This window comes from Gossypium arboreum, chromosome 10, assembly GCF_025698485.1.
Source record: "Gossypium arboreum isolate Shixiya-1 chromosome 10, ASM2569848v2, whole genome shotgun sequence".
Classification (NCBI taxonomy): Eukaryota; Viridiplantae; Streptophyta; class Magnoliopsida; order Malvales; family Malvaceae; genus Gossypium; species Gossypium arboreum.
Window position 1 is genome coordinate 1,543,744 of NC_069079.1, and position 26,767 is coordinate 1,570,510.

Sequence of the window (26,767 nt, forward strand, 5' to 3'; positions counted from 1 at the left end):
ACATAAGGACAGTATTTAATTGATTTGGTACCAATTTTGGGCGTAGTGAGGGTGCCAATCCTTCCTCATGCGTAACTGACTCCCGAGCCCGTTTTCTAAAATTTTCATAGACAAGAGTCGTTGTTTTAGTAAATCGCAAATGTTTTATTAAAATAACCAAATTCTTAGGTGATCCGATCACACCCAAAACAAAAAGATCGGTGGCGACTCCCTTATTTCTGTTTTTTTTCAAAAGTCGATTCCCCATTTTTCACTAAATTGTAAAATTTTTAAATCGAGGGATGGTTTCCACAGCAACCATACACAGCAAACTCAAAAGAAAAATATCTTATCCTCTCCAAATTTTTTTTTTGAAGAATCAATTAGAATGTTCTAAAATTCGAGAGCAATTTAGAATCTGATCCAACAAGAAGATAACATGAACCAAAAAGAAGGTAAACAAAGAGGTGATAAGTAAATTATCTCTTATAGTGTCATTCAAGGACAAGGGAACCTCAACTTCAAAGCCGATCGCGACAAGCCCGATTCCACGAATTGTATAGCTTCTTCGATCCTCGATTCTGAAACCAATTTATCCATCCATGTAACCCCAGAAATCAACCGTCGATCCATAGCTTCCTTACAAATCTCACTTGCCATTTCAAGCTCATTCTTCTTCCTAAGGAATGAAAGAACTTTACAATAAGTAGCCCTATCAGGTTTATAACTTTTCTTCAGTTCACCATACCAATGCTTCACTTGCTCTAAATTCCCTTCATCACAGTACCCTGTAATCAAAGCATTGTAACTATGAATATCGGGTTCGATCCCTTTGTTCTTCATTTCTTCAAAGAACTCTACAGCTTCCAATACCTTATTGCCATGAACCAATCCTCTTAACTTCGAGTTATAAGTCCTAATATCAGGAACAACATTCTTCTTTTCCATCAATCCCCAAATTTCATCTCCATCAACAATTCGACCCCTTGAAAAAAACCCATCAAGCAGTGTGTTAAACGTTATAATATCAGGCTCTAATCCTTTCTTCTCCAATGTATCAACCATTGATAATGCTGAATCCATGGAACCCATCTCGCAATAGGCCTTAATAACTGTGTTATAAGAAATCAAATCCGGTTCGATTCCTAACTTTTCAGGTAACTGTTCTAGCAACTCCCCAGCGTTGATGAACTTCTTTGAATGAAGATAAGCTGCCAAAAGGGCATTAAATGAGTTTACCGTACGTTGACATTTCAATTCAGGCATTTCGTTGAACAGTTTATGGGCTTGTTCGTACATGCCAGCTTTCCCATAAAGCGTCATGAGGCGGATTACGAAGCCTTCCTGGGAGATCTCTTCGTACTTCTTTTGGTGTTGGAGGATGTCATCGATCAACGAGAACTGTTTTGCCGACGCGAGGCGGAGAACAGTGTTGAAGTAAGCAGTTCTATTATAGTTGCGGAATTTGCTGGATTTAGAAGATTTCTTGAATCTGTGGACGAGATTTTGGAACTTGGATACCTCGTCTATGGATTTGGAGGATGTTACGGCGGCGGCAGTGGGGACGGCGGGATTGGTAGCTGAAGAGCGGGAAGAGTTAAAGAGGCCAGCCAGACGGCGGATGGAAGTGACTTCTGTTGCTTTGCTCATTTCTTTTTCCGTAGGTTAAGAATTTTGGTTAACGAGTTGACTATCAAACTTTGAGGTTAGATAACGCATTAGAGGGGTTAATGGGTCGGACCGTTGAGTTAGGTTTATATTTATCCCTTTTTTTTTTTAATTTGACCAATTTGTTTAACTATTATAAAATATAAAAATATAAAAACATAATAAAATAGTCCTTTTGGATGAGTGGTTAAAGCTTGATTTTTTTTAAATCTAATCTCAATTTGATATAAATTATAAATATCTTTTGTTCAAAAATTTGTTCTTATTCTCAATTTTTATTATTACAAGATTACTATACTCGTATATGACACATTAAGTTTAGGGTGACAAAACTTGAATCACCCAATAGTTCTAGAATGATCTTGTTTTATATGATTTGAGTTTTTCTTTTTATTTAATAGAAGCAAAGGGTGAGACAAATGTAGAATGGATTTATTTTAGACAATAAATATGAAACAGATATAGTAATTCATTGCCTTGCTTTTTCCTATTTATTATTTAAAATTACCATTTTACTTTTATGTGTATATATTATAAAAGGATAAAATGTAAAAATATGTTAAGACCCTAAATTAGCATCAACTCGATTAGTTTTTAGCAAAATTAAGAGAAATTAATTATTTTGAAATTTACTTTTAATGTAAATTTATATTTTTTACTTAAGGTAAAATAGAGATGTAAGTATTCAATATCAATAAAAGTTTACGCGTCATAAAATAAAATATACCAATTATATAACGATGATAAATTTAACAATATTCAGACTCGCTTTATTTCCATCTCAAGTATCTTGACAAAAAGTAAGACAAGTTTAGCATGGCATGGCAGTGCTCATCTTTGTCCTTTAGGGTTTTTGAGCTTAGACGATAACAGTTTATACTTTCAAACTGGAAAGTGGAAAGGATTTCATATCTCTGCCCAACCAAAAGACTCACACATTTTGTACTTTTACAGTCAAACAATACTAACTGCTAACTGCCTAAAGACATGAAAGTAACACTCACCAACCTTCTATTTTTACAGTTATTAAGCTTTTAGTTTGACGGGTAAATTTGTCTAATAAAATCAATTAATTATCATGAATGTACTAAGAGGTACAATGAACAAAAGAAAATGTAATAATAGGGTTTTTTTTTTTTAAAATATTGATACAATACATTTGGATTTGCACATTTGTCCCATGGGCATGTCTCATAAATAAAATTTGAGTTGGAACGTATTTAAAAGATATGGATTAAATTACAAGTATTTGTTTTTTATTGCATGAACTTTTATTTAATGTTAAAAAATGTTGTTGGCTATTTTTAACATGTTAGACTTAAATTATTCGTACATGTATTTAACGTTTATTGTTTAAACTAACCATTAAAGTGATAGAATAACCTAATTGATACAATACTAATAGTTGAAGTAAGTTTTGAAATTTACAGATCAATTTTAAAATCTAGAAAAAGTTGAGGGACATTTGGTGGAATTAATCAAAAAGTAAAAGAACATAAACCATTTTATATTTTGAAAATAAAGGAAAAATTTAGTTTCTTAATTAATCACAATTAATTTGTGACACTAAACTAAATAATGAGTTTTACTTCAAAAATAAATATGTGAGAAAAATGGTATTAGTGGTAATTAAAAAGTAAGCAATCACAAAAACTCAACTACTAAATTCAATATTAAAACCGATCCAAGTTTTCCCCTTCAAAAATGGTAAAATTGTTTTATAGTACCTTCAAAATTAAAAAATTATAAATTAATGATGATAAATTTACATCAACACCCCCAAAATGTTATTTACATCTTTCACCTCCTAAAATAATTTTCTGACTTTACACCTCACCTGGAGATAAATAATTATTGGAAGGCTCAAAATTTTTTTCATTGGTGCCTCCAACAAGAAACATAACTGCCAAGATTCTCTCTCTCAAACGTTGTCCTTGTGACCCTTGTGCTAACCATGCTTATCTATAAATATAATACTTACAAGTTATATACCTTTCCTGGTACTACTCTCCATTGTTTTCAACCTTCCAAAATATCCAAAAACACTCCATGGACATGGAATTCCTAAAGTCCGAGCTAAACGAACTAGCCATAACCGATCACCAAAGACTTACCGGCGGAAGGATGGGCCGAAGAAAACTCGAAGACGACGACGACAACAACAACAAGGAATTCAAATCCAAAAACCTTCAAGCCGAGAGACGTAGGAGACAGAAACTTAGTGACCGGCTCCTTACACTGCGCTCACTTGTCCCAATCATTACAAATGCAATTACCCAACACACATTCTTATATATACGTTATTATCTTAATATCAATCACATTGTTTATAATTTCGTTTCTTTCCCTTCTTTTTCAGATGAACAAAGCAACGATAATCGATGATGCAATCACTTACATTCAGGAATTACAAAAGACATCACAAGTTCTGAGTGAACAACTGCTCGAAATGGAAGGATCGTCTGAAGAAAGTGTAATGCCGATGAAACTCGAAATCGATGTTGCACAACATGATATGAAGAAATGTGGGATAAAGGTTTGTTTTTTCATATGAATCCACAGTCACGTCTTCATTTTGCAAATGATTCTTTTATTATTATTACAGGAAGAAGTTAAGGTGAGCAACATTGATGGGAACAAGTTTTTGATAAAGATTATAGTTGAGAAGAAAAGGGGTTGCTTTACTCAATTGGTAGAAGCCATGAATTATCTTGGGTTTGAGCTTAGTGAAACCAATGTCACCACTTTCAGTGGTGCAATGCTTTTTTCATCCTGTGTACATGTAAGTTAAAAGCCTTACCAACATAATTGCAGTTTTTTTCTTGGGTAAAAACACATCTTTAGTCCTCTTCATTTTAATAGTAAGTAAATTGGCTCCTCCTCTAAAAAAGTCGAAGTAATTTAATTCTTTTCAATTTTAAAAGGATCATAAAATTGATGTTTTGGTCAATTATACATCATTTTAATTGATATAATAATAAATTAAGTTTTCAATATTTACGTATTCTACTAATCTAATCTCGATTCTAAAAATTATCTAAAAATTATAAAATTTTAAATATCTAAAAAATTCAAAAAAAAGCCACCTTTAGCTTCAAAAAAAAATATATATATATATAGACAAGATGTGTAAATTTTGAAGACTGAATTTGTTATTGTACCAATTGATGGAAAACATTAAAGCTGTGAGTAAATATTCTAAAATTCTGATTTTCAAATTCACAAGAATTAAATTATTTTAAATTTTAAAAGAACCAATTTACTCAATATAAAAATTGAGAGACTTGAAAACCATTTTTTCCATTTTTTCTTCTCATTAGTAAAATATGTTACCATTGTTATTAATTTTCAGGAAAATATGGGGATACTCTCATGGTTGAACACATTGAGGAATTGTTGTCAGAGATGATGAAGAGCATGAAAAAAATTCCCAATCTACCATTGAATTAGGGAACACAAATTGAAGAATATAATAGTTTTATATAGCTTTATATATCCAATAAATATACTGAATTATAGCAGCACTAATATGATTTGAAGAATCTTAATTGATTTATAGTTTTATGGTTTGATTTTTGTTATTTTTAAAGGATTTAATGAAATTTTATCAATAAATTATAAACAAATCTTATAAGTTGGAAGATATTATAATTTTATGATTCGATTTTATTATATTTAAATTTGAGATCTCAAAATTTCATTTGTAACAGATTTAGTGAACATTTAATTAATAAACTAGAAACTAATAAATTAATACGATAATTAAGAGAGAAAGATACTCCCATTGCTTCTCTGGTAATCTGCAAGATCTTCCGATTTACAAAATAGTAAAAAGTACATTTTTGGGGAGGTCAATTGGACGACTTTCTATGGGCTAGTTATTTGGAAAATATGGAAGAATAGGAATCTCCATATCTTTCAAGGAGTACCATGAAGCTCTCAAGAAATTATCAAAAATGCTTTTAGCTGGGTTAAGCAATGCTCATCCAATCATAAAAGCAAATCCGCCGTGAGGCAAGTAAGGAGTGATGAGTTTGAATGGAGTGGTAATTGGGTAAGACCATAGACCGAAGGTGCGGCAAAGATAAATTCTGATTACGTTGTTGCAGGGGGTGTCCTAAAAGATGAGAGAGGGGAGTGGCTTCTTGGTTTCAAGAGATGCTTGGGTAAATGTCCTATTTTTGATGTTGAACTCGGTGGTATCCTAGATGGTTTATCACTGATGCATGGAAAACAATGTGAAAGAGTCTTGTTTGACTTTAGTTAGGCGTATCAATCAACTATTAGACAAAACAAAGAATTGAAGATTAGAACATATTTCTAGAGAAAGTAACATCAAATCGCCAAAATGAATTTCGAGATAAAAGAATGATTACAGTTGTTTGCAGAAAGTACAGTTCTTTTGTTGGCTTAATTTAATCGGTTGTAACTATACTTTATTCATAAATAAAAAAACACTTAACTAGGAAGCTGTAACTTTCTTGCCAAAAATCTTTTTCAATCATAGAGATTTTGTTATCCTTATTTGATTTTTACAATCCTATTTACAAAGATACCCATCTAGAAAAATCCTATTCCATAAAACAAAATCTCCTTTGAATAATAAAATCAATTAAAATGTTCACTTCTGAAATTCAAATCCCTTCTTCCAATCACCCTTCCCTTCCATATCTTCTGCATTGAACAACCACAAATAAAAAAACCCGAGTATTATTAACTCTATTGATATTATTACTATCGAAACAATACTGACGAAGTATAAAATTATAAGTTACCTTGAGTCATGCAAGGAGGAGGGACTTCAAAGAGAGAAATAGAGAGTTGTTTATGAGCAACACCGATATCAAACAACATAACACCAGGTGAAGGATCATTAGCAATAATACATTTTACAGGCAACCATAAAAATAGCTCTTCTTGGGACAATCCTTCAAGCCCCACTAACCCACCATAACTAAGGTTAGCTCTCACCACCCGATCAAAATGCACCCTCCCATCAAATTCAGTCATGCATGACTTTTCCAATTCCACTTCCAATCGACCATCAAGGTTAAGCTTATAAGATTTAACATTGTCCGGGAAAATACCGGCAGGCAACCCTTGGCTCCGTAGCAAATCCTGTATGGAAGAAGTGGCCATCAAAGGGAAGAGAAGAAAGAGAGTAATGGGGGTTAAGATGTGCAGAGACATTGTTGGAGATTAGTAAATGATTCTACTAAAATGTAGTGAGTGAAATTGCATAATGGAGGTGGTGGAGAACTGAGTAATTATATTGGGTTGGAGTTAACTAATTTAGCTATATATTTGGAGGATGATTATAAAGATTGGTATACTAGTTTTGCCGATAATTATGGTATTCAAAAGATCTATCCAAAAGTACTATGTCAATTTACTAATACTAGTTTTGAGTGAATCACTGATGACGATGCATGTAAGCTTGACTCCCTTAAAATATGGTGAAATTTACAGGTAAAAATTAAATTATCCAATTAAGATAGGATTATTTGGTTGACATGTCAGTAAACGAAATGATTTGTAAGGAAAGAAATCATGCTTAATTAAAGGAAGATAGAGGTAACTTAATTGAGTTTAAGTGTTGTTAGATAAAGATATAATGCTCATATATTTATTTAACACTATATATATATATATATATATATTGGTGAGTTACAAGAAGAGAATAAAGCCATAACAATAACACGATTAGAATTCAGGCCACATCTGAGACGGAAAATTCTTTGACTTTAAAATTATAAATATATTAAAATCATTATCAAGTACATTAGTATTAAAGTGAAAAACTTGATAAACCAAACTTGGAAGTTACATGCATATTTTTTAATCAATTTTTTTAATATAGTGTACATATTAATTCTAATTATAGTTTTTTAAGTTGTAGAGAGATAATTATCTTATATATTATATATATAATAATGATTATTTTAGTTGTTAAAATTTATTTAAGTAATAATTAAAGTTGTTGTATGATGTTTAAATAATATAAATGAAATTATTTTTAGTGAGTTCGCCATATTTTATTAAAATATACATCTCCACAACTATAATGAAATAGAAGTATTCTTAAGTAAATTAAGTCTAGACCTAATTCCAAAAATAATTTTGGGGCTTAAACCGAATTTTGATGTCATCTATACTTAATTCATCTAAAATCTAAATTTAAACCCGATCTAAACCTACTCAATTTAATTAAATGAAATAAGTAAGAGTACCCGATATATGAAGACCTTTGGAACTGCTGCTCATTTAATTATCAGCAACCACAACGAGAAAAGGGATGAATTGTGGAGTTGGGTCACTGTTGCTATTTTTTAAATTTCTTTTTCTTTTTAATCAATGTTGTATTAATTCATCCAAGCAAATCACACCCTAAAAACAAGTCGTCCATTGTCTCATCCTCTATCATTCTCTATCATTAAAGCGTAAAATATAATGAAAAGGATTCTAATTTAACGATTAAGATAGTCGGTTATGTTATAGATATTAGAACTCGGATTTAATTTTAAGCACTTTTATTTTTCACCTTAAATTGCTTTAGACATAGCAAATCCTTGAGGCCAAATCATCTACCTCATATGCCAAAATGCTATCTCAACTTACATACGCGACACGAATACCTCTTGTATTAATTGAATTTATATCTTCTTATATATTGCAATAATAATGTTAATTAAATTAATGTTTAATTAATTTAATTATAATTGAAATTTTGAACAATAAACTCATTTGTTGAAGTAAATTCATTTATGTTCTATATGAGAATTTAATCCACAAGTTTATCTATACAGTAGTGCAGTGAATTTGAATTTTATAATAAAAAACCCCTTAATTGTAGGTTGTATAAATGTGAAAATCTATGAATATAATACAACTAATATGCTGCTATTTGATGAATTTAATTAGTCGCTCTTATCAATTTGAAAATAATAATAACAAAATTGAAGGAAAAGAAAGAAAAGTTATCCAAATCCATTATCATTGTTAATAGAATTTTCTTTTATCCAATTACAATAACGAGAAGGGGATGGGAATGGGAGATAACGGACAAATACAAAGCTATTGAATAATAAATTTTTGAGGTTAAGGTATAATTTTATCATTACATTTATTTATAATTTCTTAAATTTTAGAGAGATTAAAAGAATAAATTTACCGTGTTAAGAGAGGTTAAGGTTATTATTGCATGTTTCCTTGCATCCGTCCGTGATAATGGAGTTTGAACTCATATGATTCAATTCTTTGATAAAAATTTTAATCACTATGACTATTGATCATAGAAACTAATGACCATCACATTTTTAATGGATAAATCTCAAAATTATATATAAATTTTGATTCAATATGTAATTTAATATATGAACTTTAATTTAATGCAATCATATACATGGAACTTTACTTGTAATTCAAATGGATATATGAAACTTTAATTTTGATTCAACTATACACATTTATTTTATTATAAATAAATATAATTATTTGTGTATGTAATATGTAAGCATAAAATAATTATATAATAATAATTATGTTAATAATTTAATCAAATAAAATTTTATATATAAAATTACACAAAACTAAAATCTATTATTAATCAAAATTTATATATAAACAATAAAGTTATATATTAAATAAAAATTCATATAATTTCAAATTTATTTTTAATTAAGTTTTTCTTTTTGATAATGTGAAGTGTCGAATTGTGTTCCAGAGCCCGTTCTTAGTGGACTACAGCACCACCAAACAACTTCTTTTGGGGGCACTACAAAACTTTGTCTGTGTGACGACCGATTAAATTGACTTTAAAGTTATTTTTGTTCATTAATGAAATTGACTTTTTTTAAGTCGAGCATATCAATTAGTAGCACTTTGCTGCTACTTAATAGTCAACTGGAGTCAATCAGTCTCTCATTCATCTGCCTAATAAGTTTTCACATCCAAGAGAGAGCAACCCAATGTATATAATTAATATAAAGAATGAGGATTAAATTTGCAATTTGCATTGACAAATTATAGTAGTAGTATTATTTTAACAAGATTAGGTTTATGTACATGATAACAAATACACTGTTGAAGCAAATCAAAGAAAAGGCCTAATTAGATAAGTCAATGATAACTATGTATACGGTCTTCAATGTTAATTATTTTGAGTATATAATCATTTCACCATCTCTTATACATTATACTATACTAGCATTTCATTTTAATTAGAGGGATAATCTTATTAGGAGGAATTATGGTTAGTTCTAGATACTTTATAAAGAAATAGGCTTAATGATAAATTTGGTCACTAATGTTTGTATATTTTATCAAAATGGCCATAATTGTATTTTTGAGCTTTTTCCGGTCATTAACTTTTTTCTTTTTTTAATCTGCTTTTTCTAATAGATTTAATGAATAAATTTAATGTTTCAATTTTTCTTTTTTTCAAAAGGTTTCAATCTTTTATACTTTTGTTTACTGAAAAGTTTTCTATTGAGTTAATTTTTTTAGATAATTACGTTTATTTTCTTTAAATTAAGAGTTTTTTTAAATTTAATGTATTATTTATTTATTTTATTATCTTCCACATGAAATTCCATATCATCCCCATTAACTTTTTTAACGGTACTTTCATTAAATCTGTTAGAAAAAACAGATTGAAAAAAAATACAAAGGTTGACGGCCAAAAAGACTCAAAAAGACAATTAGAACCATTTTGACAAAACATGCAAATATTAGTGGCCAAATTTTTCATTAAGCCAAAAATATATAAGATAAGTATTAAAAGCATAATAATAAATTTAGCCTTCAATGTTTATATCTTTTTTCAATTTGGTCTTTATTCTTTTTAGCTAAATTTAATCATTAACCTTTCAATTTGACAAGACATTATTTGGCTTATATGGCACATCGACAGTAATTTAAAAATTATAAAAAAAACTCAAAAACAAGTTTAAAAATTTTAAAAAATTAACATGTAATACATGTGAATTGTCATGTGGGTTACTATTTTTAAAAGTTAATATTTTAGTCCATATTTCTATTAAAAATCTAACTCTTTTTAAATATTAATCATCAAAATTTACTCTTTTAAAAGATTTAGGTTAAATTTAATGTTAAAAAGAATAAGAACTAAATTAATAAATAATAAAATGTAAATATTAAAAGTTGAATTTATGATTATGCTTCGAAAGAATGGAAGGAAAAAATTACTTTCTTTGGGAAACAGTTAATCAACTCTTGTTTCTAAGCATCTAACTTCTTGTTAAAAAAAAAGTTATGCTCAAGGATTGTCTATGCATAAAAAAAATTAATTCCACCAAAGTTATTTAAATTATGGTTTAAATTTTAAATTGGTTTATAAACTTTAAATATTTTAATTAAAATTTTAAAGTATTTGTATATATTAATCAAGTCTTTTAGAAGTCTAATATCAACTTTAGGTGTTAATGGTTAGAACATATTTAAAATTAATACATGTGAATCAAGTTTCAAATATTTGTATACTTACTGCATTGATAGTTTGTATCTAATCGTTTAAAACATAAATACTATTGTTAAAATTTAATAGAGTTATTTCTTTTCTTTTAACACATCATATCCAAGTTACCCATTAGGTAAATATAGACGTGTCTAAAATTTGATCAATGCGTTTTAAATATACACCACATCAAAATATTGATAATTTGAGGATCCACTTAGACTAATTTAAAATCAGAGCATAACTGGGAGACGTATAGTGAAATTAACCCAAAAAGAATCATTGTTTATCTTAAATTTGGCTTAGGCTAACCGAAGTGAGTTATTTTATTGTTAATCTATGAACTTAATACAATATTATTTGACTTTTGCTGATACATCCAAAGAAACATCAGGGTCTCTAATCTTTTGTAATCTTGCAGTAAAGTCCAATATATGATATACCAAATTTTACAGGGAGCAGTTTAACCTTCTCCTTTGTGGGTCATTTTGGAATGTTGTTTTTGGAGGAAAGCTATATATTGACCAATGAAAGGATAAGCAGTTATGTCAGGTATTGGTTAACTTAAAAGTAAACTGCTGTCTAATCTTGTTTCCCGTTTCTTAGTTGTCACTAATGTCACATAATCAAAGATTGAGCAACGTCTATTAATACTAGAGTAGAATTTTGACTAGCTATACAAACTACGATGTTTAGTAGGGTAAGAAAATCAAAATGTGAACAACTTAATTCATATGAGACAAAATAAAGATGCAATTCTTTTATCTACCAATAATTATGATCATTGAAGAAAAGCATGAGAAAAAAAAAAAAAGTAGGTCCAACCCATCCCCCTACTCCATTTTACAACCACAAATCAATAGACAAGTATTCGCTACGTCTAAATTGATAATATAATTAATTGTTTTCTTAAAACAATGACGTGAATTAAAATAAAACAATTTTAAATATATAATTAATATGTAAATTTATCTGAATATGATTGAATGAATTTTTACATGATTCTAATTATTTAATCAAATAACAATAAAAATTTTCTCATAACTTTAACTGCACTGATTAATAATACTATCAATTTAAAATTACTAATAACATTATAAAAATCGAGAGATTAAAAATTATATAAAATTAAAATATAGAGGATTATTTCCAATAAGAGTCCATTGCTTTTGAAAGTCCTTGTATGAATTAGATTGAAATTGACCCACCTGCCAATTGTTTCTCTAAAGTGTAATGATTATGTCAAGTTGTGGGGACTTATCATACCAAGTTTCATAAATTTAGAGAATGTCAAAATTTAAGCCCTTCCCCCCAACCCACCCAAAAGGAAAAGGGTGTCTAAACCAAATATATATATATATAAAAAAATGGTGGGGTCTATGATATAATGGGAGAACTGAAAATATATGGTTTATTCATATGAGAAAAATGCCTTTTGTTTCAAAAGAATTGGTAAATTTAAAGATGTTATTTCAAATTAAATTCAACCAATTATACCAAAATTGAGAAAAGAAACTTAAAATATCAATGGAAAAAAAAAAGAACTAATCCACACAGCTTGCAAAAAAATCTAATGAATATCACTTACAATCTCAAGGACTATAATCAAGGACATGGTGTGAGCATATAAGGTGATAAGAAATGACCCTTTATTTCACCTAATGTCCTTAAAATCTATCTTAAAGAAGATCAAAGAGGGGTATAATTTGGGGACCCCAAATGAGTATTAGAATGGTTTTAAAATTATTCAAACAAGTGTACAAAAACAATGATTAATAAACTCAAGTGGCTTTAGAAATTAGGAGGATTTTTTTCTTTTAGTACAAAATGCATTTTCAGTAAAATGGATAAATTGCATTTGTTGTCACTCAGTTATTAGTAATTTTTTTTAGTCACTTAATTCTAAAAATTTACAAAATGATTATCCAACTATTTAATTTTCCCTTTTTTTGGTCACCAGTTCGCTAATGGCGGCAACTTTTACAAAATGACATAATAGCAAATTTAACCTCAATATTTATATATTATGTCAATTTGCTCTTGATACAAAAAAATTCAACCTTCAGTTTTTATACATTATGTAATTTGGTCTTTTTTGCATTTGCTTTTCTTTATGATCTTTTCACCTAAAGCTAGAAAATAACAAATTTATCAACTAAATTTGATTGAAACGATATAAAAATGTAAACACCCAAAAATCTAAGATAATAATTTTTATCTTTTCTCATTATTTTAAAATTAACTCTTAATGTTACAAATAAAAACAAAACTGTAAAAAAATTATATAATATATAAATATTGAAGGTTAAATTTTTAAAAATTTTAATTAGATCTCTCAAAATTTAATCTAAAGATTTGTATCTATATATATAAAAGATGATATGGAAGTCAATATTGTGGACAGAGATGGCCATGGAAGGAACATGCACCTAATTTTAAAGAGAAGGATTACAAGTTGAATTTAATTGGATTATATAGTCTTACATAAAGCTAAAAAAGAAAAATATGGAGAGAGAAGTAGGTGAGAATTAGTGAATCACAAGTATTTGAACAAAGAACCCTAGACATTAAATAATGACCCCTAAATGATAGAGTTTTGAGATAGGACGGCAAGAAAAGAAAATTGGGAAATTGCTTACACCTTTCGTTATTTTTATCTTTTAATAATTTTCTCATTGAACATGCAATTGCCACACCTGATATATTTAAATATTTAATCTTACCATTTGGTTAAATTATTTGTGAACTTATACCAATGATCTATTCCATGGGAGTTTCCTGAAACTTGGGGCTGATTTGCACCGAATGGGAATTGAATAGAAAATAAAATAAAATCAAGTAGTGCAACATCCACTACATAAAATAATAGAAAAGGGTTAATTGCATTAAAAACTTTAAATTGGTCCCTAAAATTTTATATGTCTCAGTTTAATTTTTAAATTAAATTATTATTACAATTAGGTCATTTTGTCAATCTATTTGTGAGCTTTCGCGTTAAATGGTTGTTTGGATCTAATATATAAAATATTTATTAATTTATACGTGTTTAAAAACAAAATCATGCCATATCCAAACTGACATTTAATGTCAAAACTAACAAAAGAACGTAATTAAAATGATATTTTAGTTTAAAAATTCAAGTAGAACGTTTCAAAGTTTTGGGACCAATTTAAAATTTAATACATAATTTAGGATGTCAAATATAATTAACCCAAAAAAGATTTCACCACCAATTTTATTTCCCTAAAAATCCCATTTTGTTTTAACATCACATTTGGTTTCAACATGAAACTCATTTTCACAAATAAAAACCTTCATATTTGTAATGCATATACAATGAATTTTATCGCTACACCATCTGTTCATTCGCAATATAGATGTACTACATAAATATACTAAATACTATAATACTATTAGTTAAAACACGAGCAGGCATGCTTTTAATAATTTGTTAAGTGACTAACCCCACAATCATCTTTATATATTATTGTAAATTACCCCAAGGATTAATCGACATTAACAATGCATTATCGTTCAATAAGGAAACGAAGGGTGGCCATTGTTGCTATGGTGCTTGTTTCACCGACTTCGGGGTTAGACCAAACACCCTAAAAACGACACCGCCACACGTTGAAATCTAAAAATATATGGACCCTTTTTATAAGTTTTGTTGGTCAACCCCATGGCCTCATCTCTCTATTATTTGTTGTTGTTGTTCACATTTTGTTTATATATAGTGTTTTTGCCTTTACCTCTCCTTTTAATTGCTTTTATTTGTGGGCTCTTTGGCACGTGTTTTGTGCCCTCTTCTGGTTGCCCAACGTGATCATCCCTTAGGGTTACTTTACCAAGGCCACAATTCTTTCTCGAATATATGTGTCTCTAGGTATTGATTCGTCCTGTTTCCTTGTCATCTTTTACACCTCATGATTCTCTCATTATTATGTCACTATATAGTATATTTCTGCGTATACATACATGTATTCAATTAATAAATATCATGCATCAATACATTAACAAATCATTGTTATCGTATCAATTTTAAAACATGAATTTAAACTCGATTAAATACATTATGTTGTTCATTTTAAGAATAGAGATAGAGCCTCCATGAATATATGCACCTTATTGATTAATATATATTTTAAAGTTAAAAATATGTTATCAGTTATTTTATTTTTCATAAATTTAGAATTTAGTCCTTCTTAGGAATTCAATCCTCTACTTTTCAAATTTCAAAATTTAAGTTCAACTATTAACACTATTTAAATTCTTTTGTTAAATTCGGTTCATTATAATGTTATTTTTATAGTTGCATGGCTATCAATTGAGTTTTTTTTCAAAATGTTATACCAACAAATTTAACGAAAAATGATGTTAACAGTTAAACTTAAATTTTAAAATCTGAAAAAGTGGAGAGACCAATTTCTTGAAAATATATATAGACTGAATTCTAAAGTTGAAAAAAGTAAAGAGTTTGATGAGATATTTTAGCCTATTTTTAATTAAAAGTTATCAACATAATTTATTTTTATATTGATACTATCAATTACTAATTAAACTATCAAACTAACAAATCAAAATAGGTATATCAAATCTCTTCATTACGAAACTTGAATTTATAATCTCAAAGTTATTGAGTTTTTCTTATTATTAAACTAATTCAATTTGTAAATATAATTAATGGTCTTAAAAGGAAATAAGTTGACCATTTATGAACTATTATCATCCAAGATTATATATAATTTTGTGTGTATATATATTAAGTCAACTAATAATTATAATGGCAAATAAGCTGCAACAACTCAATCGGTACGTTTTGAATATGGTTAACTGGTAAGAGGAAGTCATAAAACACGACAAGAGCAATAGGGTCCCTTATGGGCAAATGGGTCGGGTCACTTTGTGAGAACTAGAGAGAATATTCTCACAAGGAGAAGAAGACAAGTGAGATAAATCCAAGGGATTGATGGGTATAAACAGCTACTATATGGTATCCCATTTTGTATCAAATGGAAAGTGACCTGCATGCTGTGTCTTTGCCACATATGGCTATAGATTTGGAAGGCGATTTGATTTTGGGTAAATTTACTAGCAGTCACTTGACTATCAGTAAGTTTCTTTTTAAATTACTTAACTATAAAAAGTTACAAAATAATCTCCTAATTATTCGAGATTTTTTTTGTCACCAGACGTTAAACAACTAACTGGCATGATAGTGAATTTAGCCACAATGTTTACACATTGTGTCAATTTAATCTTATTTTTAAAAAATTTAACCCTCAATGTTTACAATTACCTAATCTTATCCTGTTTTTTACACGAAAATAAGACTAACTTGACATAGTTTATGAATGTTGAAGATTAAAGTTGTTATTATGACAATTATAAAAGTTGTCATGTTATCTTTCTATTAGCCATTAAATGATGGTGGTCAAAAAGGAAAAAAAATTGAATAATTAGATGATCAACTTGTAATTTTTATAATTAAATGACAAAAAATACTAATAATTAAATGATTACCAATATATATATTGAAAATGGTAGCTCCATTAATGTTCTTCATTGGTTTTGATTCAATCAATTTCAGACTCTTAAAAGGTGAATTCAATAAGCATAGAATGGTTTACATTAGAGGTGTGCATGGGCCGGGGCGGCCTGGCTCGGCCCGAAGGCCTGCCCGAAAAATGGGAGGGTTTGGGTAAAAATATAGGCCCAAAAAATGGGCTTGGACAAAAAACGAGGCCCGTTTAAAAAACGGGCCGGGCCTCTGGTAAGAATTTTTTGGCTCGAACCCGGCCCAGCCCGGCCCAATTTTAATATTATATTTTTTTCCCTTTTTTATTTTTAAGTTTAAGTAACTTTTCTCTCTTTTTTTTTCATTTTCGTTTAGTTCCTCCTGCTGCTTCCTTCCTCCCTTTATTCCCATTTCTAAGCAAGTCCCTAGCTCACTGCTGTTTTGGTGTTGTTTGGGTGCTGTTTTGGTGTTGTTTGGGTGCTATTTTGCTGCTATTTTTTGTCGTGTTTTATTATTCTTTTACAGCTATTTATTATGTTATATGTTGTCGTTTTTAATATTATTTTGATATTGTAAATTTTTTGTTTTGATATTAATTTAGTTATTATTTTAGTTCTAATTTGTTTCAATTTTAATATAACTACTTTTTATTATATTTTTAATTTATGTATTATTTTAAAATTGTTTATCTTATTTTTATTTGTTTTATGTTTTAAATGTATTTAAATTTTTATTTTTAAAGTTTTTATTTTATAAAAAAGCAAAAAAATATAAGCCAGCCAAGGTGCCTGCTCGAACCTATCAATTTTTTCTCGGGCCAGGCTTGGACAAAATTTCAGGCTCATATTTCGGGCCGGGCTGGGCCTGGGCCTTGTAAACGGGCCTAAATTTTTTATGGGCCCGACCTGAACTCGGCCCGGCCCGACCCATGCACACCTCTAGTTTACATCAATAATAGATAAATACATACAATAACAAGGAAACTAAAAGTTTACCAAAGGAGGTGATTCAGAGAATTAATAACGTTTTAATACGTGTATTACGTTAAAATCAAAATCAAACATTACAAAAGCAAAATAAATTAACAATATCTAAAACTAAACTAAATAAATGTAGATAATAAATAAATTTGATTTATATAAAATGAGACTCGAACATAATTAAAATAAATATATGAAAATTTAGTGAATTATGCTCAATCATTAAAAAAATTGAATTAATGATATTATCATTTTCCATATCCAAATAACATTATAAAATCAAATATAAAAAATTGAGTCCATTAAAGAAACTGAAAAATGGAGGAATGAAACGAAGGACAAAGACATTTAGGGCTTAAATTTGAAGAAGAAGGGCAAAGATATTGGCCGTAACAACCTGTCAGCTTTGTACTTTGACTCAGGTACGCGCCAAACACGGGTCCCACCTGTCTCCTCGCACGCGCTCGTGCCGCGTGGGTCCTACGTTGACTCTTTTCTTTTTGTTTTTGTTTTTTTATTTTTTATTCTGCTCCTGTCTTTCCTCATTTTCTCTTATATAAGCATGATGTCATATTCTCTTTTGTCTTTTTAGTCATTTTAATCCTGTTTTAATGTTTTCTTTAATGTGAAGGCTAAGCATATAACAAAAATAGACTTAAGTTAGTTGATGGAAGAACTAGTGTTAGCCTGATAATTAATGTATTCACTATTTTAGGTATAATTTGAGTTTGAATTATATTAATACTGTTATCTGTTAGGATTTTATTTTTAATATTTTTAAATTACTCTTTTTTCTCTCTCAACAGTTTAATTACAATTCTCATTCCCATTCAATTACAATTTCAATTTATACATTATGATTAGAATAATTTATTATAATTTATGAGTGTATTCAGAGATTGAAAACTTATATATGATAATATTTTAATCTAGAATCGTAAAATTTTTAAAACTTAATCATATTTATTGATACGGTGATAAGGATTGGAGGCTGGTGGTAGTCCATATAATGATTGTGTTGAAAGTTGCTTGTAAGGGATTTTAATGTAAAAAGACAATATCTATATATTTGTAATCAGGTATCTGTTCGTGAAACTCTAAAAGTTGAGTCATGAAAAACAATTTGCACATGTACGAGGATGTGAAGGATGGACGTATGTCAATTCCTCCATATCTCTTAGTCCACGTAGCTTATTATTCACGTGCCAAATGGATAGAGAGACCAATAATCGTTCATTGAGCAGGATATGTATGTATGAATTTGATGATAATATTTTACCGGAAAGTCATTTAATAAAAATTTACTTAATTAGAATCAAATAAAAGGGGATAAAATATGTGGTTAAATCAAACTTAGATTTAGAATTGACGCCCCTTTTACTTAATTTCAAGACACATTAATCCATTGGTTGTGCTTTTAACATTTACATGATAAATAAAATATTGTAGAACATAGAATATAGTATATAGTATATAGTATAGTGGATTAAAGCTAATTATCATACGAGACTGATCCGATTTTAGCCTCCCATAATGTCTTGATTGGCTTAATTTTTAGTAACCCTTTGACTTGCCTAAAATTAAAAATGGAGTTATACTCAATTATAAGTCAATATTAGGCCGCAGTCCATATAATATATTTGATGATGAAATTTATATTAAGCCGATGGCTTGATTGGATTATTTTTTTTTACATTTTCTTTTTGTTTTGACTATCTAAAATTAACAAGTAATATGTAACATTGGATCATAATATAAGTCAATATTAGGCCGCATTCCATATTAGTATTTCTTTCATTTTATGCTATTAATCTATAATATTGAATTTGTCTTAGTTAATTATCTAATATTAGCTCAAATTTAAGTTAAAACTAAAATAAATTTAAATAAAAAGATCAAATATCATTTAGCTTATAAATATTTGAGTGTGTCAAAATTAATTTAGTATACCCAAATTTATAAGACAAAATGTAATTTATTAATGAGGTTTAAAAAGTAATTTAAGTTTTTAATTACTTTATCAATAATTATTATTTAAATATTTTTATATCATTTTATTTCTCTACTCTTATAGTGGATGTATATATATATTTACATAATCTCACGTGTATCAGAATTGACCAAAATCATTAGTTGAAAGATTGAGTCACAAATTATGACTTGATGAAGTATCAAAGTCAAGCAAATTAGAAGGGGTTGAAACTTCAATATTAAATCAAATATGGAAAAAAATAAAGGTCTCTTTCGACTTTCCTTGATTTTTTTATTTTTGGATTAATTACGTTTCATGGATCAGACCTAATTTAATTCTTTAAAAGTCAACTATTTTCTTCGATTTTTTTAGGGTCTAATTAACTTTGTCATAATCAAAAAATTAAAATTAATAAGTTCATGGTCAATATGCTTGCAAGTACCTTTTTGTTTTTGTTTTTATCCTAATATCTCCCATCTTCAATAGGAATATTAGGTGAGTAGAAACGAGTTGGATATTTAAACACAGACAAAATTCTTTTAACGTTGTTTTTTTTCTATAAGATTACTTTAAGGACTTTAAACTAATGTTAGATTATCTAGTCAAAATGAGGAGGGATGGGTAGTTTAGTTTTTTTCTTTTTTAATAATTTTATTATATTTTCTGATTATTTTTTTACACAATATTTAGAACTGCTCATAGGCCCTCCTAACCCATAAATAAGAGGATAATGCGCTTTAACACACTCGAATCTACATTCTCCTGTATTGACAACACTATCCATGCTAATTGAACTAAAACTCAATTGAAGATATATGTAATTTTTTCTATAACCATTGATTTCATTAATGTTTGTTGTTTGGTTTCGGACTCATTTGTTGACAATATTTTTTATTTCTTTTTAATTTTTTGGTAGTCATTTTACTAATGTAGTCGTTTCGTTTTTGGTAGTCATTTTACTAATGTAGTCGTTTCGGTTTACTCAAAAGAAGAAAAAATTATTGACTTTTAAGGCGTTGACTTGTAATTAATATATTACAATTTGGTTTGGTAATCCGCCTTTGTTCACCTATTCCATTTTTGCTTCTTTCGTTTTGTCGCTTTCATAAAACAATAATATTTCTCATTCTCGAATTTTAATTTTTTATTTTTAAATAATAAAGTATAAAATCAACGAACCAAATTAAATTTATATAGTTTCGAAAAAAAATTATATAATATTACAATTTTTTAATTACATATTTTCTTTTTCAATTCTATGAGGCTTAGGTCCACTCACCACCACCACCACAACGCCCTTTAGCTTCCTCAACAAAAATATAATATGGTCCATAAATTTCAGGTTTATCAAAAAGCTTCTTTTATTATTATTTATCCACTATTATTATTCACTAATATGTGTATTCAACCAAATATCAACCGTCCGATTATTTTTGAGACAAAAACAACACTACCGTGGCCGTCAGATCACCTTTATCTTCATCAATCATCATATACCCACAAATTTTTTTTTACAAAATAGTCACAATATGAGTTAAAATCTTAATTTAAAGATAGAATTTGATATATATATTTACATAAAACTGCATTAAGTAATTATATTATAAGAATCAAATTAATACATTATTATCGGTCAACATTAAACCTCATATTGAATGAGGTGATTATGCAAATAAATGTAATTCTATGAATTCTGTAGCAAAATACTTGGTTAACTGATCTATAACTTCGTTCTTAGTTCTTTTAAGAATTTCAAAATCTAAAACCTCCACTTTAATCAACATGTTATTGAAAAATATAAATATTAAAAAGAAGTGTATTTTAATGAATAAGTACAAATAGGGAAGAAAGTTAAAATTTCCTTCTAACATTTTTATAATTAATAATAATTGAAAGAATTAGATTCAAAATTCTCTCTTTATTTGTCCAATCATCCCTTGAAATGTCAACCAACTTTTGGTATAATCTCCATTACACTAACCCCTACTCCTCTTCAAACCAATATATATATAAATCGCACATCTCCACCACACCTATATAAATTCCATTCTATATATATACATACACACAAACGTTCAACTCTCAAGGGAAAAAAAAAGGACTAAATTGAACCATGGCAGAAGAATTTCAAGCAGCTATTTGTGGAGGAGGAGGAGGAACATGGTGGAATATTCCGACGAAAACCATGTTTTCAGGCTGTAATTCTCCGTTGTATTCGACGACAATTGCTGATATGGGTAGCTTCGGGTGGGGTAATGATATGGTAGCCACCGATGATATCATCATCAAGCCAAGGTCTTGTTACAATTCAGACAATAGTGGTACCAACAACAACAGCAGTATTTTGATCGATTCCACTTTGGGTTTTGGTCTTTCATCATCGGATAATTGGAACCAATCCTTGCTGTAAGTAAAAAAAACAAGAATCATTTAAAGACCCTTTTTTTTTGTTTGCTTTTATTTTTATTTTTTATAATCTCCTTGTTTACAGCCGGATTAATAATCAAGAGTTTCCAATGGATTCAACATATGAATGCCCATCAACACTGTTATTCGATACTGACCCACAACAACAATCCGTTTTTAACAACAATCAGTCAATTAACTATATGTCTTGTTCTTCTTTATCATCATCACCTTCTTGGCCAAAACTAGCTTCACCATTGACGACAAAGCAGCAGCAACAACCACCTGTAGGTACTGGTACCTTACAATTCTCCAACAATACATCCTTTTGGAACACATCTGCAACTGGCAACATATTACCTTCGTTGTATGAAGAGAAACCTAATTGTCCCACCTTGACTACGAAGGTAAATAATTAACGAAGTTTGAGATTTGGTCATGATAAAAAATATAAATATATACACTTCTGATTTTTTGTTTTTTGCAATTGGTTTTTGTTTTCATAGACTAATATCGAAGAAGTTCGGAAAAATTCGAATTCGAAGAAAGCAAGTAATGAAACTCCACTCAAGAGGCCAAGACTTGAAACCCCATCACCATTACCAACTTTTAAGGTATGGACTGTAAAAGCAACATTGAGGCCATATGAATTTCACCAATTTTTTTCTTTATTTACTTTTCTTCCAAGTAAAGTGATAATTTACAGTCCTTTTTTTTGATCAGGTTCGAAAGGAAAAGCTAGGGGACCGAATCACTGCCCTCCAGCAATTGGTTTCACCTTTTGGAAAGGTAAATTTTTACTATATTCGAACTCGATGTGTTACTTAAAAGGATATATATCAAGCTTTACTTTTATATATATAACTTCGGGTTAATTTGTATTTAACCCTTTTTTTTCAGACTGATACTGCATCAGTTCTACATGAAGCCATTGAATACATCAAGTTCCTCCATGATCAAGTCAATGTATGTTCCTCATTCTACATAAAAGTAACCCTCCATATATATATTGTGGTAAAAGTAATGTGAAGCTTCTGTAATAGGCATAAGATTACATTTTACTTCTTTTATTAAAAAAATAATAATTTAGTCTTTATATGCAGTAGAAATGGACGAAATCTTTAACATAAAGTATCAGTTTACTCTTTAATTTAATATACAAGAACTAATTTATTTAATTTTTTAGTAGATACAGCAAAATGCATCCATCTCTTATAAGGGCTTTCTGATACCTTTACCTATATATTGTTTAATATTATTGGATAAAGGCAAGCATATTCTCTGGAGAATTCTCAAATTTGTACTGAAAAAGAAAATAATGTTTATTGCTTTTTTACGTGATTTCAGGTTTTAAGTACTCCATACATGAAACAAGCAGCAGCTTCCATACAACAGGTAATTAAAAAAACCAAGATTTTCTAAGGCTGCTAATAAGTAATAACAGCCAATTATTACTATTACAATTAATAATGAAAATAATTGTCTTATTCGAACCACTTTGCAGAGTACTGATAAGTTGAAAGATCACCAAGAAGGTCCAAAACAAGACCTAAGAAGTCGTGGGCTATGTTTAGTGCCTGTTTCCAGCACATTCCCAGTTGCCAATGAAACACCAGCTGATTTTTGGACGCCAACGTTTGGTGGAACTTTCAGGTAGATTTAACAACAAAGAAAAAAGACAGCAAGGAATGATATAATGTAGGGCTAGCAGATGATTAGGAACCCCATTCCTTTGAAGGATTAATTTAAAAAAAAAAAAAAGATGATAACGATAGGTTTTTTTATTATTATTTAAATTTCAATAATCCAAGTTTGACTTGTTAATTATAGTTTTGGAAGTGGGATTAGCAATAGGAACAAGTGCTAAATTCAGCGGAAAAATCAATATGAATTTAGCTGAAGTTAGCAGAAATGGGGGTTAAAGAGACTCTTTTTGTTCCTGTTGACTACATGTATATCATCATCATCAAACAATAGCTAAGATTATTATTGTTGTTTTTCTTGTATTTGAATTTTCTTTTTTTGAGTGGGGGTAGCTCAGTTGATTGTGGTATTTTTGTTTTAAAATGCGCTATTAAATTATTAGTAATATTATGTTTTGATTATTCAAATTTTAAAAATTAAAAAAATAGTTATTGAAATATTAAAAAGTTTTTATTTAAGTTATTAGACTTTTTTTTAACGAAAAGGTCTAGTTAATGAGTTTCAAGTTATGATTTGATGATCAATACAGTAGATAAATACCTATCAATAAGTAAAAGAACATATTTTAGATTTAAGTCGATTTGAAAATTAGTACCGGAGAATAGAGAAAAAAGTTGCTTGAATTTTAGTTCACAGATTCGTGACGTTTAAAGTTGTTTCGTAAAAAATACTAAATTGTAAAACAAAATCGAAATGAGAACTTTCGATTGGTATAGGCAATGTAAACAGATGAGGCCATACAATAATGGTTTTAACAATCTAATGAGTTAAATGAAAACTTTCAAATAATTCAATAATTGTTTTATAATATTTTACAATTAAGTAACTAAAACATAAATTTACTAATAATTTAGTGTTTTTTTTTTTCTGTTTTTTGTTTTTATCTTTACATAATATTATTGGAATGAAGCAGTGGGAAGTCAGAGAGCGGCCCACTACTCCTGCTTTTAGGTTCTTCATTTGATTGAAAGAAATATACGGGAAAACCAAGAAAAAGAAGTTTAAATTATGATTTTAGTCCTCCTATTATATTGAAATTAGAAATTTAAGTAACTTATTTTAAATTGATATAATTTGATCTTCTACTATTATGATGTTATTAGTAGGTCTGAAAAATTGTTTGGGCAAAAACTTAAGTATGTTTAAGATATGGACTAGCCTCATATATTAATATTGAAAGCTTGAGCATAACTAATCCATTTTCAAGTTTATTATGTGATTTTTGTTTTATATATTATGTAATTTATATTATATATAAAATTAATAAAATTAAACAGGAATTTTTAAAAAATTAAAAATATCAACAATTTAAAATGAAATCTTATTAGGCATTTAAAATATAAGTTGACTTGAATAAAATTTGAGACTCATATTTCAAATCATATCAAGTTTGAGTAAATACGAAGACTATAATCACTTCTAACTTTGCATATGCACATGACTACTTTGTGCCTTTAAAATTTTATTATCTTATTATAAATGTTAGGATTCAAATTAGAAACGTGTTAAGTGTTATCTTTTAAAAATGATTTATCTGAAATAATTAAATTAAATTTGTGTTTAGTTTAATGGATGCTAAAAGTTGTTTAACACATAATTATGTATTTTTAATTACTATATACTCTATCGCGTCTAAAATTTGAAATTTTATCATACCTGAATATAGAAGAAAGCATAGGGCGATAGTAAGTACATATACTCTTTTTAAGGCAATAATTTGACAACTTTCAAAGATTCATTTTCCTTTAATATTTAAATCAATATGAATTCTTTGTCCCTTAATAAATAATTAACAAAATCTTCTTAATCTCAAGTAAAATGATGAAATATAAATCGTTTAATCTAATTTTTATTCTTTCTATTTTAATTTATTAAATTTTGATCAGCATAATTTATAAAAACATACTGTATAAAAACTGAAAATTTGATCTGTTGATTCTTGCGAATTAATTTATTGCATAAATATTATTGGATTTTTAGTTTTTACTAAATTATTGAATTTTTTATTTTTCAGGCCTATGATTTAACAATAAAATTTAATAATGTTATTTAACTTTCAATTTTCGTAAAATACAAGAATCAAACTCTGGCGAAAATGTAGAAATATGCGATTTTAGTATCTAAAATGTTGTTTATATATTCAAATCAATTTTAAAAACAATTTGATTAAATAGTATTTGAAATTTATGCTTAATTTATTATAATATTAACTAATTTTTATTTACTTTTTCAAGCCATGTTTAGTGATGTCTAAAAGTTTACATTTTTAACATTTTTCTACAATTTTAATAACAAAGTTAAACACTTAAAATTATTAAACCAAATATTTTTCATGCTTTTCTTTTTAAACTATTTTATTGTCAAATATATATTGTATTGAATATTTGAGAAGATAATATTAAAAAAATAATAATCTAATTTGTTTAAAGTAACAAATTCACATGACAGATGACAAAGAGAATCCGTTAAGATGCCATTTAAAGTCATTATTTACTCAAATGGATGCTTTCAACCATTTCCTAAATCTAACCACAAGATACAATTCAAGTTTATTAAGTAATGTCAAAGAGAAAAAAAAAAATCATTGAGAACCTATTAAAGGTCTTAATTTATCAACTACCCCAAGGAAGCTTAATATTGAAGAATCCCCCGTGACAAGGGGCTAATCATGAATTTTTTCTCTCTTTAAAATAAAGTACTTTCAATTCTTATATTCTTGATTGGTACATTGTCTTTACACATGCTTTCTTTTCTATTTTACTTTTTAGTGACTTTTGAATTGATTTGTTTGATGGGTATTGATTATATATGTCCCTAATTTGAAGCATCTTATTAGTATTAGACCAATTAATTGTTTTTGGTAATTATAGGAGGAAAATTCTAAATAAATTAACTAATAATTAATTTCAAATATACAATTTTATGATCTCTAAAACTCTATGTTAAATCAATATTACAAACTCCAAAAGGATCAATAAAACTAGCAATTCATGCTCCGTTGTAGTTGTTAGAGTTGTGTGACCCGAATCTCATCACTTGTTAAAAAAATAAAATACAGTGGCAAA

At 28.3% G+C, this 26,767-nt stretch overlaps 4 protein-coding genes across 4 annotated transcripts; 2 read left to right on the forward strand and 2 right to left on the reverse strand.

The window, feature by feature from the left end:
• Nucleotides 1-328: 328 nt before the first annotated feature.
• On the reverse strand, nt 329-1,757 carry LOC108452074 (pentatricopeptide repeat-containing protein At3g13150-like). The gene has a single exon (XM_017749812.2). It carries the CDS (start codon nt 1,627-1,629, stop codon nt 478-480), a length of 1,152 nt encoding a protein of 383 aa, XP_017605301.1. The 5' UTR covers nt 1,630-1,757; the 3' UTR covers nt 329-477.
• A 1,893-nt stretch (nt 1,758-3,650) lies between these two features.
• LOC108452706 (transcription factor DYT1) lies at nt 3,651-5,273 on the forward strand. The gene is made up of 4 exons (XM_053019725.1): nt 3,651-3,915; nt 4,007-4,183; nt 4,253-4,428; nt 4,998-5,273. The coding sequence occupies exons 1-4, from the start codon at nt 3,697-3,699 to the stop codon at nt 5,095-5,097; spliced, it is 672 nt and encodes a 223-aa protein (XP_052875685.1). The 5' UTR covers nt 3,651-3,696; the 3' UTR covers nt 5,098-5,273.
• Nucleotides 5,274-6,268: 995 nt separating this feature from the next.
• On the reverse strand, nt 6,269-6,837 carry LOC108451363 (uncharacterized). The gene is made up of 2 exons (XM_017749058.1): nt 6,423-6,837; nt 6,269-6,321 (listed from the first exon to the last, which is right to left on the reverse strand). The coding sequence occupies exons 1-2, from the start codon at nt 6,835-6,837 to the stop codon at nt 6,269-6,271; spliced, it is 468 nt and encodes a 155-aa protein (XP_017604547.1).
• A 14,672-nt stretch (nt 6,838-21,509) lies between these two features.
• LOC108452237 (transcription factor bHLH112) lies at nt 21,510-24,024 on the forward strand. Its single transcript, XM_017750007.2, has 7 exons — nt 21,510-21,998; nt 22,084-22,405; nt 22,505-22,612; nt 22,722-22,787; nt 22,899-22,964; nt 23,346-23,393; nt 23,503-24,024. The coding sequence occupies exons 1-7, from the start codon at nt 21,706-21,708 to the stop codon at nt 23,653-23,655; spliced, it is 1,056 nt and encodes a 351-aa protein (XP_017605496.1). The 5' UTR covers nt 21,510-21,705; the 3' UTR covers nt 23,656-24,024.
• The last annotated feature ends 2,743 nt before the right edge of the window (nt 24,025-26,767 follow it).